Raw genomic sequence first — 21107 nt, 5'->3', positions numbered from 1 at the left:
CCCAGCTACTCGGGAGGCTGAGGCAGGAGAATGGCATAAACCCGGGAGGCGGAGCTTGCAGTGAGCTGAGATCCGGCCACTGCACTCCAGCCTGGGCGACAGAGCGAGACTCTGTCTCAAAAAAAAAAAAACAAAAAAACCAAAAGAACAACAGGCTTTTATTAAAATTTGAACATTTGAGCAATATACATCATTGACTGATATATTAATTTAAAAATTCTGAAAATTGTTCAAGATATCAACTTATACAAAGTCTACCAGGATATTAAAGTACTTACACAAATTTACTGTTTGGTAATCATTTCTTTAAACACTTGGAAGTAGAATACTTTATTAAACAGGTAAAATTTTAATTAAGAGAAGATAGCAATTTTCTAAATAAAACACAAACATTAATGTGAAAGTTATTTAAGAAATCAAAAATAATGTACATTATTAACAAATCCTCAAAATAAGTCCCATATTTTAAAAGTCAGTTCCAATGCATACACATACCTGCTGTTTCATAATCTTTATCTGTTCTTTTTGCTTTCGCTTCTCCTCAGCAGCCATTATTGCTACAACAAGAAGCCAAAGGATAGATATCATCAAAAAGGGAATGAAGAAAAGAAACCTCTTGTGAATTCCCCAGTACTGACTCTTCGAGTTTATGTTATCATTTAAATCACTCACCTTGTTGTTTTTTGGCTTCTTTAGCAACTCGAGCCTGTTCCTGCTTTTGAAGTTTTCTCAAAAGCTTTATTTGTGCTGCTTGCCTGGCTATTTCTGAAAAACACAAAATTTCAAAGAATATTAATAACTTTGTGTAACAACTAACCTAAAACAGTAACTGTGTGAAAATGGTATCATTATAAAGGATATAATTTTTTTTTTTTTTTTGAGACGAAGTCTCGCTCTGTGGTCAGGCTGGAGTGCAGTGGCGTGATCTCAGCTCACTGCAATCTCTGCCTCCTGGGTTCAAGTGATTATCCTGCCTCAGCCTCCCAAGTAGCTGGGATTATAGGCACGTGCCACCACACCCAGCCGATTTTTGTATTTTTAGTAGAGACGGGGTTTCACCATGTTGACTAGGATGGTCTCAATCTCCTGACGTCGTGATCTGCTCGCCTTGGCCTCCCAAAGGGCTGGGATTACAGGTGAGAGCCACTGTGCCCAGCCGAGGATATAATATTTAAGAAAATTGCCTAAGGTCAGACAGATACCAAGTAGGAGAGTGGTGTGGTAGACAATGTTGTGTTCATTCCAATGGAAATAATCACATTATTTCATCAAATATGATCCCATATCTAGGACTACATAAAAATGAGGTTTCTTTTAATCTTTATCAGAGAGGCTTATTTAAGTACATTTTTTTTTTTCACATTTCAAGTAAACCCCACTTAGTGGGAAAATAGCTGCTAGTATTTTAAGAATTGTAATGTAGCTTCAGGCTTAGCGTATACAAAAAAGAAGGCTTCCAATTAAAACAAACATAAAGTCCCCTCCCACCCAAACTTAGTATTTCAATTAGCTATAATGGTTAAGTTCCTGAATCCAGTGGTATTTTCATTTATGAAGGAGAGGGACTAAATCTCCTAAATAAAAAGAATGCAGAATTTCAATGACTTTTAAAGACAACCTAGTTCTTATAATCTTCAAGGACACATGTATGAAACTATGGTAGATGAACAAAATTAATGGCCCCAATTCTTCATTCCTCCTTTTATTCATGCCATTTGTAATGTGACTTTGGAGCAATTTCCATCAAGAGGTGGAATATATTTTCCTGTCCCTTGATTCTGAAGCCAACCATGTGATTTTCCATGGTTAAGAGGATGTTAGCAGCTGTGATGAAAACAGAGCTTGAAAGTTCAGTTATATTCTTTCTGCTTTTGTTCTTGTGCTTTGCCCATGACTGAAGATACGATTTGGGGGCTAGGCTATTGGAAGATTGGGACACAGGCAGCCAGTTGACCCCACAAATGTGAATAAGCCCAGCTAAGATAAGCAAAGCTGCTTAGCTAATTTCCAGCTGCACAAGTGATTAAGAAAGTGTTGTATGCTACTAAAGTTTGGAGGTTGTTACAGAGCATTATTGTGGCAAAGGTGTAACAGACAAAGAAACCATACAATATCCTCGCTTTCTTCTGCTGGTAAACTTGGTCTGAATACTTCTAACGCTAAAAGCGGTGTATAATATTGATCATATAATCATTTTAGAAAGCATCACTTTGTATTAGACATTGTTATAAATTTTGTAGCCACTGAACAAAAAAACCTAAATTATGTTCATTGACAATGAATATAATTGCTAATATGTGAATCACTTGAGCTCTAAAAATTTCCACCATTTATTAATTGCAGGTACTGTTGCATTAAATTTTTCTTTTTCTTTCTTTCTTTTGTTTTTTGAAAGAGTCTTGCTCTGTTGCCCAGGATGGAGTGCAGTGGCACAATCTCAGCTCACTGCAAGCTCTGCCTCTTGGGTTTAAGCCATTCTTCTGCCTCAGCCTCCCGAGTAGCTGGGACTACAGGTGCCCGCCACCACACCCAGCTAATTGTTTGTATTTTTAGTAGAGATAGGGTTTCACCGTGTTAGCCAAGATGGTCTTGATCTCCTGACCTCGTGATTCACCCGCCTCAGCCTCCCAAAGTGCTGGGATTACAGGCGTGAGCCACTGAGCCTGGCCTGTTGTGTTAAATTTACATCACCTTGTTTAATGTTCACAGCTACTTTATAAGATGAACATTATTGCCCCACTTACACATAAAATAATTAAGGCTCCTAGAGGCTAAATAGCATAGCCAAGAAAAAAACCCAGGACTGGCTGGGAACGATGGCTCATGCCTGTAATCCCAGCACTTTGGGAGGCTGAGGTAGGTGGATCACTTGAGGTCAGGACTTCGAGACCAGCCTGGCTAACATACGAAACCCCCACCTCTACTAAAATACAAAAATTAGCCAGGCGTGGTGGTGGGCACCTGTCATCCCAGCTAGTTGGGAGGCTGAAGCAGAAGAACTGCTTGATCCCAGGAGAAAGAGGTTGCAGTGAGCTGAGATTGCCCACTGCACTCTAGTGAGACTCTCTCTCAAAAAAAACCCCAAAGAAACCCCAGGACTTTCTGACTCCACAGTCTATATGCTACTATCTCTTAAAATCTTTAAGCAAAGTTTAAATGCCTTAAGATTTTAGCTAAGAATGTAACTGTATGTCCTCATAATAGCTGAAGTAAAGTTGGTCACTATGGCCAATTTTCTATCACTGAGACTTTTAAAAAGGAGAAGGAATGAAAAAAGCCGAATTTCATCTAGTAAACTAAAAGTGTTATTGAAAAATAACATGGAAGATGATAAAGTTTTATCTCCAATGTCCCAACCATTTTCAAAATTAGGAGGTTACAGGCACCATCAAAAATTTCTGGGTCACACAAAAAGGATCTCCTGTTCACTAAATACTCTGGGACATAAAAACTTATAAACTGACCTGCAGGGTCAGCAACCTCTGATAATAACATGGGTGAAGAATATTATTCTCATCTATAATAATGCCAGATAAATATTTCTTTAACATTAAGAATGGAAAGTTTTGAATTCTACAATAGAGGCCTGACTCTGTCTTGAGATGTAAAGATGTACTGATAAAAATGTTTCCTAGAAAATATGGCATAAGTATGATCTTTTGCTCCAAGCTAAACTGATATTCTCTAATATAAGTTTAACTTTTAATAAGAAAATTCTATAATATATATAGAACCATGTTTGTGTATGAGTGTATCAGTCAATTTCAAGCCCTACACAAGTCCACAATAATTTTTGTTTATTTGTTTGAGACAAGGTCTTACTCTGTAACCCAGGTACAGTGGCATGATCATAGCTTGCTGTAGCCTCCAATTCCTGGGCTCAAGTGATCCTCTCCCCTCAGCCTCCTGAATAACCAGGACTACAGGAGTGTACCACCTTGCCCAGATAATTTTTTAAAAATTTCTTTTTGTGGTCCTGCTTTATTGCCCAGGCTGGTATTGAACTCCTGGCTTCAAGCAATCCTCTCACCTTGGCCTCCCAAAGTGCTAGCATTACACAGGTATAAGCCACTGTGTCTGGCCAGTAATTTAGAAAAATCTTTGAACCAAAAAAATATAAAAGTTCAATTCACATCTTTTTACTTTAGCAAGAAATATAAAATTTTAATTAATCATTAAAAATTTACATAGCTTAAATTTTACATTATGGGCAGTTGGAAAAGAAGATGACATGAGAAAAAGAAAAAGGTCAGGCACAGCAGCTCACGCCTGTAATCCCAGCACTTTGGGAGGCCAAGGTGGGGGATCACCTGAGGTCAGGAGGTTGAGGCCACCCTGGCCAACATGATGAAAACCCATCTCTACTAAAAATACCAAAAATTAGCCGGGCGTTGTGGTGGGTGCCTGTAATCTCAGCTACTCAGGAGGCTGAGGCAGGAGAATCGCTGAATGCGGGAGGCAGAGGTTGCAGTGAGCCAAGATCGCACCATTGCACTTCAGCCTGGGCGACAAGAGTGAAACTCCATCTCAAAATTAAAAAAAAGAAAAAAAGAAAAAAAAAGAGAATACAGAGGAAAGAGAATGAGTTAGATACCTTGAAAAGTTTGTCCAAGCTGTAGAAATAAACTACTTCCAGTATCTTCTCATTTGGTTTTTTGGTTGGTAATTACCTTTATTATTATTGGTATTATTGTAATTACCTTTTGAAATATTAATTTGAAAAGTATCTTTTGTGGCTTACGAAATTGTCCACTTTAATTTCAAAGATGAAGTTTATTTTCACATAGAATTAGGGATATTTTGGATATAACTCATTTCTTTGATTCTAAGATGCTTTTTTAAACGTCTTGACATCCCTAAGGTCAGAATGTAACTGACAACTGGCAGCTCTTTTCTTTCTTAGTGTACATCTTAAAATAATGGTGCATGGTATAGATTACTTATAGGCATCTCAGTTTCAATCACATATGAAATGAATAGGTGTACTGGTTATTTTAGAAAATTTGAGATATTAATAGTATCAGTCAATCAACAAGTAGGTTTATTTATATAGAATGGAAGTCTTTATCATATTCAAACTTTGTCAGATTTTTACATATATACTGAGAAATTAGAGTTCTCATTTCACAATGTTTGGATGTACATTCAAAACTCACATTTATCTCACTATTCTGAACCCTTCTTCAAATTAAGTCCGGTTTCTCAGTCTAGTTGGTCAGAAAAGGATAATAATATATAACAAAAACTTCTTCTAGAATCCTCACAGATAACCCCCAAAGTGTTACCGTAGAAGGCTTTTAGAAATGAAAGAGGTGATAAAGTGCTTCATTTTTACTTTCTTTTCTTCCCAAGAAAAAATGCAAACAATACTCCATATACTTGTATATATTAATAATGATTATTTACTCACTGTTAAATAATCTTTACATACATGTTGAAAAAGAGCACATGTAATATACAATAAGGTCAAAGGTAACAGAACTTGCAAAATGCAACCCGATATATTATAACAAGGATAAACTATGTGATTGAATACAAATCAATTTGAAATCTGGAAGGAGAATATACATTTGGTAAAAGTTGAATAATTAACTTTTACTTTGTTACAACAAAAATATAGTTAATTTTCCAAATTTAAATTTGCTATTTTAGATTCTAACTTATAATGATACTTAGATACACCAGATATCCATGAAGAGCCCATGTTCTGATTATCAGTTAATTTCAAACTTTATTTTATGCAAACAATGTTCACATTCCCCAGCATTAAACATTATTCAGAAGAGTCAATAGCTTACTGACAATATCAATTTTTAAAACCCATCTATGCCTGTTAATGTATTGACTTTTTCTTTTTAACCTTCACCAGTAACTCTTTGGGATGAAAGTCTTATAAGAAATCAAATCAAATAAAAAAAATCTGACTACCATACTGATACGGTTTGGCTCTGTGTTCACACCTGAATCTCATCTCAAACTGTAATCCCCATGTGTCAAAGGAGGGACCTGGTGGGCGGGGATTGGATCATTGCGGGGGTTCCCCCAGTGCTGTTCTCATGATAGTAAGTGAGTTCTCATGAGATCTGAGTTTTCTAAGTGGCAGATTCCCTTGCTCTCTCTCTCTTCTGGGTGCCTTGTGAAGAAGGTGGCTGCTTCCCCTTCCATTATGATTGTAAGTTCCCTGAGGTCTCCCAGCCATGCGAAACTGTGAGTCAATTAAACCTCTTTCCTTTATAAATTACCCAGTCTCAGGTAGTAACTTTATAGCAGTGTGAGAATAGACTAATATATACACTAAGACAAAAAAACTTACATGATATTAAGTTATATGCTAGGCAGTTAAGCTATTAGTCAAAGTATAAACTGGAGACAATATCTGCCTGCTATCCACAAAAACTTGAAAATGATTTGTATAATATGTTTAGATTTGTATAATATATGCTTAGAAAAGTGTAATATATATTTATTACAATTGTATGATAGCAAAGATCTGGAAATAGCTTAAACAGTCATCAAAAAGAGACTGATTCAAGTCCATTCATTTTAAAAATCAAAAAGGATGTACATGTATATGTGAATGGTTGCATGTGTATGTATGTGTATACATATTTCTAGAAAGATTAATTATTCCACTGATAAGAATGACAGTGTCTTTTATTTTATTTATTTATTTTTAGACACAGGATCTCACTCTGTCACCCAGGCTGGAGTGCAGTGGCATGATCATAGCTCACTGTAACCTTGAATTCCTGGGTTCAGAGGATCCTCCCACATCAGCCTCCACAATAGCTAGGATTATAGGTGCATGCCACCAAAGCTGGCTAATTTTTAAATTTTATTTGTAGAGATGGGGTCTTGCTTTGTTGCCCAGGCTGGTCTTAAATTCCTGGCCTCAAACAATCCTCCCACATTGGCCTCCCAAAGCACTAAGCTTACATGCGTCTTTAAAGCATTCTATAGTATGAGTTTTGTCATGGATATTTGTTTTATAACAAAAAACAAAGCAGCAACAGAGAAGTCAATATTATGATGGTGTTTACAATACATAGAAACAAGTCTTTTATACATTTCCTCTACATTTTGCTTATTTATAGGGATAATAAAAACCCATGAGAAGCAAAATTCTGTTAGATTTTTAAGTCAGTTTCATTATTAAACCTTTATTTTCATTGTTACATATCTTTACATATATGCCTTGCAAATACAAGATATCTACACATATGTTGATATATTCAGACAGCCTTAAGCGGCTTCACATTTGTAACTAGTAACGCGAACTGCAAAGCCAAACTGTTCTATTTTACTCAGCCTTCTCTTTGTCATACATAGCATGGGACTTTCATGTTGAGAACTTATGTATAATGTCAAATCATTAATACAGTTTAGGTTATTATGAGCATTTTGAACTTGACAAATGATACTTTCTGGTTATCTTAAAGTACTTTTTGATTTAAATGTATTAATTTGGTATTCTGAAAATATATATACTACATCTGGACTTACAGGAGAACCCGAACTAAAAGACTGGGGTTACTTACCAGTAATTGGAGTTCTCTGACTGAAAATTTACTCCACAGATCCACATATTTTGGAGTTATTCCCATGTACCACCTCAAGGAATCGGGAGCTGTTAAAATGAGAATTTCCAGAAGGTTGGCACGACCTTAAGGCATGTGCCAAGTGCTGGTTGATTCCCTTTCTGTGCAAGCCTTAAAAGCTTAACACCCACCTTTGTCATTCCAAATAGACAGGATAGGATGTGTTTATGAATAATGGTTCTGGAAAGATTACCTAATCAAAGAACTCCAGTTACCAGTGGGACTCCTTATTTTTTCATTTTATTCTAACACAAATATTTACTTTTTAAAAATTGAGAGCAGTGTCAATCCTAAGTCAAAAATATTAGAAATACTTTTAGTATACTTTTTAGTATGATTATTAGTGTCAGACACATTACGTTTCTTACCTTGAGCTTGCAGTTTTCTTAGCAACTTTGCATCTGTGTTATCTAGGAATTCAGCATTGCCAACATTTGGAGGTCGACCCTTCCGACGTCTCATCCTGGATTCCTCTCTTGCTCGCTGTCTGTCTGGATTTGGTGGTCTTCCTCTACGGCCTTCCATTGCCCTGATACGAGGAATGACATCCTCTTCTTTCAAAAGACACCACTGCATTCCCTTTTAATTAACATTTTATAGAAATAATATATTACAAACAAAATAAACACAAGAGACCAATATGTCAGAAAATTCTAGCTAAAAATTGCATATATTTTGGAATTTATAACACTGGTATAAACTTTAGGAATTTCATTTTTAAATTAAACTTAGATGTATAATTATTCATGGTCTTTGGTATAGCTTTAATATTCTTACTTTAATGACTTAAGCTTTATTTTAAATATATAGAGAGATTTGTATCTGTATCTATAAACATATAGTTATAAATCTTAATCACAATTTCTGAACTATAATGACCATCCAGTTAGCAGATATTTAAAAATACTATTTGTGGATTGATGCCACTATAGACTGCTCTTATGGGTTATCAGCTAGGCCAAAACAATACATGAAAGTTTCTCTTTATAAATATTACAGCTAACAAATTAAGACAGAAAGAGTTAGAATATCAGGATTCTGCAATACCTAATAAATTAGTGAATCGAAGAATTGAACTTGAATGGTTGCCTATCATCAAAAAGAGACACAACCAGACAGATATTAGCCTCCTAATGGAGGTTCACACAACCACCTACCTACAAAGTAGTACTGCCCCTCACACACACACAAAAATCAAACCTGGATTTGATCAAGCCTCTCGATTTAATTACAATAACTTTAAAAGAGACACAGAAGTATAAGTTAAACTATATGGCAAAATCCATTCTGTGGGAAATTCTATAAATGACCTAGTTTCTTCAACAAATATACTGCAAGAAGAAAACTGTAGGAAGTTTAAATGAACCTTAAAATATGTATCAAACAAGCCCAATTTGTGGACCTTACTTGAATACTTATTTAAATAGACAAACTGGACTGGCGTGGTGGCTCACACCTGTAATCCCAGCACTTTGGGAGGCCGAGGCGGGCAGATCACCTGAGGTCAGGAGTTCGAGACCAGCTTGGCCAACATGGTGAAACCCCGTCTCTACTAAAAATACAAAAATTAGCTGGCCATGGTGACAGGCACCTGTAATCCCAGCTACTCAGGAGGATGAGGCAGGAGAATGGTTTGAACCCAGGAGGCGGAGGTTGCAGTGAGCCGAGATCACGCCATTGCACTCCCGCCTGGGGAACAAGAGTGAGACTTCATCTCTAAATAAATAAACAGACAGACATACTGTTAAGAAAATTTGAATAATAAAGAGACAACTGAAAATCTGAGCAATGACTGAGAGTTGATGATATCAAGAACATATCAATGTAAATAAGTACAACCACTATGAAGAACAGTTCAGAGGTCCCTCAAAAAACTAAAAATAGAGCTACCATATAATTCAGCAATTCCACTGCTAGGTATATATCTAAAAGAAAGTAAACAAATACATTGAAGAGGTATCTGCACTCCCATGTTTACTGCAGCACTGTTCACAATAGCCAGGATGTGGAAGCAACCCATGTGTCAGATGGATAAAGAAAATGTGGTAAATATACACCACACAATATACACCACACTATTCAGCCGTAAAGAAAAATGAGATCCTTTCATTTGCAACAACATCATGGATGGAACTAGAGAATATCACGTTAAGTGAAACAAGCCAGGCCCAGAAAGATAAGTTTTGCATGTTCTCACTTATTTGTGGGAGCTAAAAATTAAAACAATTGAACTCAACAGAGATAGAATGATAGTTGCCAGAGGCTGGGAAGGATAGTGAGAGGAGAGGGGAAAGGGAGTGGAGATGATTAATGGTTATAAAAAATAGGTGGGTAAAATAAATAAGATCTAGTATTTCATAGCACAACATGGTGACTACAATCAACAATAATTGATCATACATTTAAAAAAACCTAAGAGTATAACTGGATTGTTTGTAACACAAAGAAAGGATAAATGCTTGAGGTGATGAATACCCCATTTACTTTGATGTTATTATTTTGCATTGTATGCCTGTATCAAAATATCTCATGTGGCTGGGCACGGTGGCTCACACCTGTAATCCCAGCAATTTGGGAGGCTAAGGCGGGTGGAACTCCTGAGGTCAGGAGTTTGAGACCAGCCTGGCCAACATGGTGAAACCCCGTCTCTACTAAAAATACAAAAATTAGCTGGACATGGTGGTGGGTGCCTGTAGTACTAGCTACTTGGGAGAGTGACACAGGAGAATGGCTTGAACCTGGGAGGTGGAGGTTGCAGTGAGCCGAGATGGCACACTATACTCCAGCCTGGGCAACAGAGCGAGACTCCATCTCAAAAAAACAAAAACAAAACAAAACAAAACAAAACACTCGTGTACCCCATAAATATATATACCTATTATGTACTCACAAAAATGAAAAAATTAAAAAGAAATTGTATATTAAAAGTATAATAATGGTACTGTGGTCACGAGTCCTTATCTTTTGGAGACACAAATGGAATCATTCCTCCAACAAATTTTGGAAGGGAGATGTAGATGAGGATATATGTAAAACAATATTGGTCAAAATGATAATTCCTAAAGCTTATGATGGGTGCAAGGTATATATTATCAGTCCATCTATTTCTGTATATATTTGAGATTTCCCATTATAAGCCTCCTAGTGGAGGCACACACCAACACAATGCTAGTGTACTGTAAGAATAATTTTGTGGCCGGGCGCAGTGGCTCACGCCTATAATACCAGCACTTTGGGAGGCCAAGACGGGCGGATCACAAGGTCAGGAGTTCGAGATCAGCCTGGCCAATACAGTGAAATCCCATCTCTACTAAAAACACGAAAATCAGCTGGGCATGGTGGCATGCGTCTGTAGTCCCAGCTACTTGGGAGGCTGAGGCAGAAGAATCGCTTGAACCCAGGAGGTGGAAGTTGCAGTGACCTGAGATCACACCACTGCACTCCAACCTGGGCGAAAGAACAAGACACTGTCTCAAAATAAACAAAATAATAATAATACTGCTTAGCACATAAATACATGTATCCTGCATGTGTCAATCAAAATAAATACACTATGTTATATTACCTTATAGTCCAAAAATAATATGTTCCGATATAGGAGACATATTTTAAAAATAACTGTCTTACTATTTCTTTTTAAGAGTTAATTCCTTCAGTATGAAGGTTAAGGAAATTTTTTAAATGTGTTTTTCTCTAAAAATATCCTTGAAGTAGAAATTTTGCTTGAGACACTAGAAGAAACTGTGTAACCAAAAATAACCCAAAGTTCTTGAGTTTTAGGTTAAACATGATTTGCCTAACCTGGGGCAAGGAGTCTATGAATATTGCAGTTAATGGGTACTAAATTGTACATGATTATGGATAATAGCTACATCGCACATTCCAAGTATTGTGTTTTGTTCCAGATACTTTGAATAGACTATACACTTTAGTCGTCATAACATTTCTACCTCATATGGTGGGTTTTAGGCTGAGCAAGGTTGAATAGACAGCAAAGAACAGACTGTGATTCAAACCCATGACTGTCTCACTCTAAAACCTGTGCTCCTGACCACTATGAGTACTTGATGTTATAAAGATGTTCTTATACTTGATAAGTGACAGATCATAACATTTAGCTATGAAAGCACAGCCAAGATTATGTCAAGGAAAGACTGTCAGAAAAAAATTAATGCATATGTTCATACATATATATGCTAAAAATAACATCTATACTAACTCTTTTCAGTAATTCTTATGTTAAAATAATTTTAAAAATTAATTTTGAGGAAAATGAAAATCTTTTGCTGAGATTCCAAATGAAGTCAGCAGGAAAAATAGATATACAAAGTGTATTTTTAGGCCATAAGCCACTAAAAAGGAAGACATCAGAATAGTTTTATGTTAGGTTATGTTCACCAGCATGGGAAGCTTTTGATTAGTTTAGCTTTTCATTTTTTTATTATATTCTTAAGCATCAAGGCAGCATGTATCATATAAATTGAAAAATATAAAGGTGACATTCATGATACTTGGAAGAGAAGAGTGACTAATAAAAGTCTGTAAACAAATCTGCATTTGGTTTTTAAAGTATCTTATTAGTAATAAAATCAATTTTTGGCCAAAATTTTAAGAGTTTTGTCAATTTTTCTTATCCAGATATAATTTTTACATAGTTATGTTTTTATTCAGCTAGGAAAATACACCTGTGTCAAAAGAGGAACAAAATATGTTGGTACCTAAAACTTACGAGCCAAATATAGTGACCATATCATTCACATTTTTGCCCTTAGCATTTAAAAAGTAAATACGTTCTAAAGGGATTGCATATACTGGATTACTTATAATGTCTTCTGATCCTAGATTTTAGAAAATGAGAAAAGAATCATTAGGAAAATCTGAAACTTATACTACAGCTTTAATTCATTGAAGAGCCAAAATAATTGTGGGTGAGAACAAAGAGTATTTTTCTCAATAAATTTTTCCTCAGGAAAAGCAAATACAATTTATATCATTTGATTCACATGCCATTGGCTTTTTATTTATCAGAAGAATTTAATGTTTATATATCAATTTAATTATAAGAATTTAAATTAATATTAATCAAAAGAATTTTTGTCTTGATTTCTAAGACTTAAGATAGTATATATTTCCTGAAAATAACTTGTTAAGATTTTTAAAAAAAGGATAAGAAAAGATGATCAACAAGATGGAGATAGCAAAAGATTATTATTATTACTATTAATTATTTATTTATTTTTGAGATGAAGTCTCACTCTGTGGCCTAGCTGTAGTGCAGTGGTGTAATCTCAGCTCACTGCAACCTCCACCTCTTAAGTTCAAGTGATTCTCCTGCCTCAGCCTCTCAAGTAGCTGGGATTACAGGCACTTGCCACCACACCCGGCTAATTTTTGTATTTTTAGTAGAGACAGGGTTTCGCCATGTTGGCCAGGCTGGTCTCGAACTCTTGACCTCAGGTGATCCACCCACCTTGGCCTTCGTTTGGATTACATGTGTGAGCCACCGCGCCTGGACAAGATTATGTTAATTATATTATTCTAATTCTGCTTTCAAGGGTTGGTAATTTATATTCTTAGTGAAAAATACATTCACTTCTATAGATACTACAAAGAGAAAGAAGGATAAAAAGAAAAGCATTTAGGTTTTATTTCGGAAGATGGAATAATCCAGGTAAACAAGCTAATGAAATAAGTGAAAGTACACTGTAAAGCTGTAATATATTATAAAAATGAAGTTTTCATTACTTAAATATTTGTTGAAGCACGTTTACTCCGAGCAAGGCATAACATTACCTACAGGTCAGCTAGAGAGAGTCCTTTTCCCTAAAGGACCACATTTTTAAGGAGGACCTCAGGTTCAGTCTATTCTAAGGCAGGTGACCCTAGGACCACACCCTCAGTAATGTGTTAGAAAAACAGTTTAGAGCTTGGGAGAGAAAGCTATCTCAACTGCCCATATAAAAATTATGATGGCCTGGATTAGAGCACAGAAATTACAGCTGGAAAGAGAGAAGCATAGTACATTGGTCTTTTGGGAGAGAGAACTGACTGAAATTGAACACTGCCTGGATGTGAAGGAGGAAAGCCAAAGACCAGAAAGGTAGTTAAAGTTTGGGGTAGTCTCTAAACAATATGGAAAAGGGAAACAAGTGGCAATGAGGTTTTCTTACTGAACAAATAAGGATGGGGAAATATTTGAGAAAACTGGAAAATAAATTTATTGCTCAACTTTTTTATGACTTATAAACAGACTTTTAAAGAAAGAAAAATATCTTTTTAGTGAGTTCTTAAATATGTTCTGAGTCATGAAAATTCAAAGAGATCATGAAAATTTATTTTCTTTTTTTTTTTTTTTTTTTTTTTTTTTTTTTTTTTTTATTATACTTTAAGTTCTAGGGTACATGTGCATGATTTATATCATGTATAACTCCCCAATGCAATCCCTCCCTCCTCCCCCTCCCCATGATAGGCCCCAGTGTGTGATGTTCCCCTTCCCGAGTCCAAGTGATCTCATTGTTCAGTTCCCACCTATGAGTGAGAACATGCGGTGTTTGGTTTCTCTTCTTGTGATAGTTTGCTAAGAATGATGGTTTCCAGCTGCATCCATGTCCCTACAAAGGACGCAAACTCATCCTTTTTTATGGCTGCATAGTATTCCATGGTGTATATGTGCCACATTTTCTTAATCCAGTCTGTCACAGATGGACATTGGGTTGATTCCAAGTCTTTGCTATTGTGAATAGTGCCGCAATAAACATACGTGTGCATGTGTCTTTGTAGTAGAGTAATTTATAATCCTTTGGGTATATACCCAGTAGTGGGATGGCTGGGTCATATGGTACATCTAGTTCTAGATCCTTGAGGAATCGCCATACTGTTTTCCATAATGGTTGAACTAGTTTACAATCCCACCAACAGTGTAAAAGTGTTCCTATTTCTCCACATCCTCTCCAACACCTGTTGTTTCCTGACTTCTTAATGATTGCCATTCTAACTGGTGTGAGATGGTATCTCATTGTGGTTTTGATTTGCATTTCTCTGATGGCGAGTGATGATGAGCATTTTTTCATGTGTCTGTTGGCTGTATGGATGTCTTCTTTTGAGAAATGTCTGTTCATATCCTTTCCCCACTTTTTGATGGGGTTGTTGTTTTTTTCTTGTATATTTGTTTGAGTTCTTTGTAGATTCTGGATATTAGCCCTTTGTCAGATGAGTAGGTTGCAAAAATTTTTTCCCATTCTGTAGGTTGCCTGTTCACTCTGATGGTAGTTTTTTAGCTGTGCAAAAGCTCTTTAGTTTAATTAGATCCCATGTGTCAATTTTGGCTTTTGCTGCCGTTGCTTTTGGTGTTTTAGACATGAAGTCCTTGCCCATGCCTATGTCCTGAATGGTACTACCTAGATTTTCTTCTAGGGTTTTTATGGTATTAGGTCTAACATTTAAGTCTCTAATCCATCTTGAATTAATTTTCGTATAAAGGGTAAGGAAAGGATCCAGTTTCAGCTTTCTACTTATGGCTAGCCAATTTTCCCAGCACCATTTATTAAATAGGGAATCCTTTCCCCATTTCTTGTTTCTCTCAGGTTTGTCAAAGATCAGATGGCTGTAGATGTGTGGTATTATTTCTGAGGACTGTTCTGTTCCATTGGTCTATATCTCTGTTTTGGTACCAGTACCATGCTGTTTTGGTTACTGTAGCCTTGTAGTATAGTTTGAAGTCAGGTAGCGTGACGCCTCCAGCTTTGTCCTTTTGACTTAGGATTGTCTTGGCAATGCGGGCTCTTTTTTGGTTCCATATGAACTTTAAAGCCGTTTTTTCCAATTCTGTGAAGAAAGTCATTGGTAGCTTGATGGGGATGGCATTGAATCTATAAATCACCTTGGGCAGTATGGCCATTTTCACGATATTGATTCTTCCTATCCATGAGCATGGTATGTTCTTCCATTTGTTTGTGTCCTCTTTGATTTCACTGAGCAGTGGTTTGTAGTTCTCCTTGAAGAGGTCCTTACATCCCTTGTAAGCTGGATTCCTAGGTATTTTATTCTCTTGAAGCAATTGTGAATGGAAGTTCATCCTGATTTGGCTCTCTGCTTGTCTGTTACTGGTGTATAAGAATGCTTGTGATTTTTGCACATTAATTTTGTATCCTGAGACTTTGCTGAAGTTGCTTATCAGCTTAAGGAGATTTTGGGCTGAGACGATGGGGTTTTCTAAATATACAATCATGTCATCTGCAAACAGGGACAATTTGACTTCTTCTTTTCCTAACTGGATACCCTTGATTTCTTTCTCTTGCCTGATTGCCCTAGCCAGAACTTCCAACACTATGTTGAATAGGAGTGGTGAGAGAGGGCATCCCTGTCTTGTGCCAGTTTTCAAAGGGAATTTTTCCAGTTTTTGCCCATTCAGTATGATATTAGCTGTGGGTTTGTCATAAATAGCTCTTATTATTTTGAGGTACGTTCCATCAATACCGAATTTATTGAGCGTTTTTAGCATAAGGGCTGTTGATTTTGTCAAAAGCCTTTTCTGCATCTATTGAGATAATTATGTGGTTCTTGTCTTTGGTTCTGTTTATATGCTGGATTACGTTTATTGATTTGCGAATGTTGAACCAGCCTTGCATCCCAGGGATGAAGCCCACTTGATCATGGTGGATAAGCTTTTTGATGTGCTGCTGAATCCGGTTTGCCAGTATTTTATTGAGGATTTTTGCATCGATGTTCATCAGGGATATTGGTCTAAAATTCTCTTTTTTTGTTGTGTCTCTGCCAGGCTTTGGTATCAGGATGATGTTGGCCTCATAAAAAGAGTTAGGGAGGATTCCTCTTTTTCTATTGATTGAATAGTTTCAGAAGGAATGGTACCAGCTCCTCCTTGTACCTCTGGTAGAATTCAGCTGTGAATCCATCTGGTCCTGGACTTTTTTTGGTGGGTAGGCTATTAATTGTTGCCTCAATTTCAGAGCCTGCTATTGGTCTATTCAGGGATTCAACTTCTTCCTGGTTTAGTCTTGGGAGAGTGTAAGTGTCCAGGAAATTATCCATTTCTTCTAGATTTTCTAGTTGATTTGCGTAGAGGCATTTATAGTATTCTCTGATGATGTTTTGTATTTCTGTGGGGTCGGTGGTGATATCCCCTTTATCATTTTTATTGCGTCTATTTGATTCTTCTCTCTTTTCTTCTTTATTAGTCTAGCTAGCGGTCTGTCATTTTTGTTGATCTTTTCAAAAAACCAACTCCTGGATTCATTGATTTTTTGGAGGGTTTTTTGTGTCTCTATCTCCTTCAGTTCTGCTCTGATCTTAGTTATTTCTTGCCTTCTGCTAGCTTTTGAATGTGTTTGCTCTTGCCTCTCTAGTTCTTTTAATTGTGATGTTAGAGTGTCAATTTTAGATCTCTCCTGCTTTCTCTTGTGGGCATTTAGTGCTATAAATTTCCCTCTACACACTGCTTTAAATGTGTCCCAGAGATTCTGGTATGTTGTATCTTTGTTCTCATTGGTTTCAAAGAACATCTTTATTTCTGCTTTCATTTCGTTATACCCAGTAGTCATTCAGGAGCAGGTTGTTCAGTTTCCATGTAGTTGAGCGGTTTTGATTGAGTTTCTTAGTCCTGAGTTCTAGTTTGATTGCACTGTGGTCTGAGAGACAGTTTGTTATAATTTCTGTTCTTGTACATTTGCTGAGGAGTGCTTTACTTCCAATTATGTGGTCAATTTTGGAATAAGTGCGATGTGGTGCTGAGAAGAATGTATATTCTGTTGATTTGGGGTGGAGAGTTCTATAGATGTCTATTAGGTCCGCTTGGTGCAGAGATGAGTTCAATTCCTGGATATCCTTGTTAACTTTCTGTCTCGTTGATCTGTCTAATGTTGACAGTGGAGTGTTGAAGTCTCCCATTATTATTGTATGGGAGTCTAAGTCTCTTTGTAGGTCTCTAAGGACTTGCTTTATGAATCTGGGTGCTCCTGTATTGGGTGCATATATATTTAGGAGAGTTAGCTCTTCCTGTTGAATTGATCCCTTTACCATTATGTAATGGCCTTCTTTGTCTCTTTTGATCTTTGATGGTTTAAAGTCTGTTTTATCAGAGACTAGGATTGCAACCCCTGCTTTTTTTTGTTCTCCATTTGCTTGGTAGATCTTCCTCCATCCCTTTATTTTGAGCCTATGTATGTCTCTGCATGTGAGATGGGTCTCCTGAATACAGCAGACTGATGGGTCTTGACTCTTGATCCAGTTTGCCAGTCTGTGTCTTTTAATTGGAGCATTTAGTCCATTGACATTTAAGGTTAATATTGTTATGTGTGAACTTGATCCTGTCATTATGATATTAACTGGTTATTTTGCTCGTTAGTTGATGCAGTTTCTTCCTAGCCTCGATGGTCTTTACATTTTGGCATGTTTTTGCAATGGCTGGTACCGGTTGTTCCTTTCCATGTTTAGGGCTTCCTTCAGGGTCTCTTGTAAGGCAGGCCTGGTGGTGACAAAATCTCTAAGCATTTGCTTATCTGTAAAGGATTTTATTTCTCCTTCACTGATGAAGCTTAGTTTGGCTGGATATGAAATTCTGGGTTGAAAATTCTTTTCTTTAAGAACGTTGAATATTGGCCCCCACTCTCTTCTGGCTTGTAGAGTTTCTGCCGAGAGGTCTGCTGTTATCTGATGGGCTTCCCTTTGTGGGTAACCCGACCTTTCTCTCTGGCTGCCCTTAAGATTTTTTCCTTCATTTCAACTTTGGTGAATCTGGCAATTATGTGTCTTGGAGTTGCTCTTCTGGAGGAGTATCTTTGTGGCGTTCTCTGTATTTCCTGAATTTGAATGTTGGCCTGCCCTACTAGGTTGGGGAAGTTCTCCTGGATGATATCCTGAAGAGTGTTTTCCAACTTGGTTCCATTTTCCCCCTCACTTTCAGGCACCCCAATCAGACGTAGATTTGGTCTTTTTACATAATCCCATACTTCTTGCAGGCTTTGTTCATTTCTTTTTCTTCTTTTTTCTTTTGGTTTCTCTTCTCGCTTCATTTCATTCATTTGATCCTCAATCGCTGATACTCTTTCTTCCAGTTGATCGAGTCGGTTACTGAAGCTTGTGCATTTGTCACGTATTTCTCGTGTCATGGTTTTCATCTCTGTCATTTCGTTTATGATCTTCTCTGCATTAATTAGTCTAGCTGTCAATTCTTCCACTTTTTTTTCAAGATTTTTAGTTTCTTTGCGCTGGGTACGTAATTCCTCCTTTAGCTCTGAGAGGTTTGATGGACTGAAGCCTTCTTCTCTCATCTCGTCAAAGTCATTCTCTGACCAGCTTTGATCCGTTGCTGGCGATGGGCTGCGCTCCTTTGCAGGGGGAGATGCGCTCTTATTTTTTGAATTTCCAGCTTTTCTGCCCTGCTTCTTCCCCATCTTTGTGGTTTTATCTGTCTCTGGACTTTGATGATGGTGACGTACTGATGGGGTTTTGGTATAGGTGTCCTTCCTGTTTGATAGTTTTTCGTCTGACAGTCAGAAGGACTGTCTGTTGGTCTGTTGGAGATTGCTTGAGGTCCACTCCAGACCTGTTTGCCTGGGTATCAGCAGCAGAGGTTGCCGAAGATAGAATATTGCTGAACAGCGAGTGTACCTGTCTGATTCTTTCTTTGGAAGTTTCCTCTCAGGGGTGACGCCACCCTGTGAGGTGTGGGGTGTCAGACTGCCCCTAGTGGGGGATGTCTCCCAGCTAGGCTACTCAGGGGTCAGGGACCCACCTGAGCAGGCAGTCTGTCCGTTCTCAGATCTCAACCTCCGTTAGGAGATCCACGGCTCTCCCCAAAGCTGTCAGACAGAGTCGTTCGCGTCTGCAGCGGCCCGCTCTTTCCTAATGGACTGCAGCTGTGCGCTGTCCGCAGAGGTAGAGTCTACAGAGACAGGCAGGCTTCCTTGAGCTGCTGTGAGCTCACCCAGTTCGAGCTTCCCAGCGGCTTTGTTTACCTACTTAAGCCTCAGCAATGGCGGGCGCCCCTCCCCAGCCTCGCTGCTGCCTTGCGGATAGATCGCAGCAGACGGCTGTGTTAGCAGTGAGGGAGGCTCCGTGGGCGTGGGACCCTCCGGCCAGGTGTGGGATATATTCTCCTGGTGTGCCTGTTTCCTTAAAGCGCAGTATTGGGGTGGGAGTTACCCGATTTTCCAGGTGGTGTGTGTCTCAGTTCCCCTGGCTAGGAAAAGGGATTTCCTTCCCCCTGCGCTTCCAGGTGAGGCGATGCCTCGCCCTGCTTCAGCTCACGCTGGTCAGGCTGCAGCAGCTGACCAGCACCGATTGTCCGGCACTCCCTAGAGAGATGACCCCAGTACCTCAGTTGAAAATGCAGAAATCACCGGTCTTCTGTGTCGCTCGCGCTGGGAGTTGGAGACTGGAGCTGTTCCTATTCGGCCATCTTGCTCCGCCCTCCGAAACAAATTTATTTTCAATATGACCTTCCTATTTCAACATTTCTGTTATACAGTCTTCATAAATAAATGACTCCAAAGGATAGGTGAACCCTTCATGAGGGACTGGTTTGTTTTCACCTTATCTTATAGACAGTAAATTGCCTAATTAACTGAGTTTCCCACGTTTCACTGAAAGCTAAAGTAAATATGTGGTTTAGCAGCCACATGTTTAGTCTTAATGGGATGTGTTCTCAAGTCTTATTCCTGATTCAATTTTACACATTCTGGCTTGACTTTTTCTTTTGTTGTTCCCATTTGTTAACTACTTGTAAGCTGATTTATTTTTTGGGAAAAGCAGTACATAATTATGTAAATGCAGTATCCCAGTCCACCAAAAGCCGATTAGCTGAATGATTTATTTGCCAAGTTATTGATGACTTTTTAAAAAAGTTTTAGTATCACCAAGACTTTGATGCAGCAATTTCACCATGGATTTACAGTCCTGTGCCATTAGATGCCCAGCTTCCCAAGTTAATATTTGAGATGCCTAGTACTGTCCTTCTTGATTGCTCAATGTTATATAAGTGAACGGAGAGACTTTCCTCTACTCTTCTCATATTTTTCTGGGCTGAGATCTATATCTATCCCAGTTCTTGCCTCTGGTAGTAAAATATTTGTGGTGTATGTTTTAAATCTGGATTAAGGCAATTGGTCTGACAATTTAAGGCCTATCAGTCATTCAGTGGATTGATCATTTACCAAATTGATTTCTGGTTAAATAATTTTCAGTAAATTTAACCACAGCTTAAGTAAACAAAGTTAATTTTTTACTACTTTTCCTTTTGAAACTATACTTTCAGAATCCTTTACTTCCCAATTTGTTTATATGAAACTTTTAGAACGTCACACTTAAAAGCAAATCGATCTTAAAGACCTCTCATATGCATTTACATTACAGATGAGAGAATTAAGTTAGCTTCAGCGTAAGTAATGTAAGATACTAAATTACCCTGCTAGAACTAAAAAAAATTCTTACGGCATGAGCAAAGAAAGGGTATCAGATATTTGTGACGAAATTTGACAATTCACATAAAAAAAT

The 21107-nt window shown here is 37.6% G+C and overlaps 1 protein-coding gene across 24 annotated transcripts in view; it reads right to left on the bottom strand.

Annotated features, from left to right (window-relative positions):
• Positions 1-21107, bottom strand: part of BAZ2B (bromodomain adjacent to zinc finger domain 2B) — a 343885-nt gene that overhangs the window by 108461 nt on the left and 214317 nt on the right. For all 24 annotated transcript variants that reach the window (XR_004441758.1, XM_033231361.1, XM_033231356.1 and 21 more), the window contains 3 exons: positions 7967-8177; positions 673-765; positions 496-557 (listed from right to left, as the gene is read on the bottom strand). Coding sequence is in view for 23 of the 24 variants with exons in the window: in XM_033231361.1 (XP_033087252.1) it covers positions 496-557; positions 673-765; positions 7967-8177 (366 nt within the window). In the remaining variant the exon portion in view is untranslated. The remainder of the gene's footprint in view (positions 1-495; positions 558-672; positions 766-7966; positions 8178-21107) is intronic.

The sequence above is a fragment of the Trachypithecus francoisi genome, unplaced genomic scaffold (genome assembly GCF_009764315.1).
Source record: "Trachypithecus francoisi isolate TF-2019V2 unplaced genomic scaffold, Tfra_2.0 Lachesis_group13, whole genome shotgun sequence".
In the NCBI taxonomy this organism is placed as follows: domain Eukaryota; kingdom Metazoa; phylum Chordata; class Mammalia; order Primates; family Cercopithecidae; genus Trachypithecus; species Trachypithecus francoisi.
This window is presented reverse-complemented; position numbering and strand designations above follow the sequence as displayed.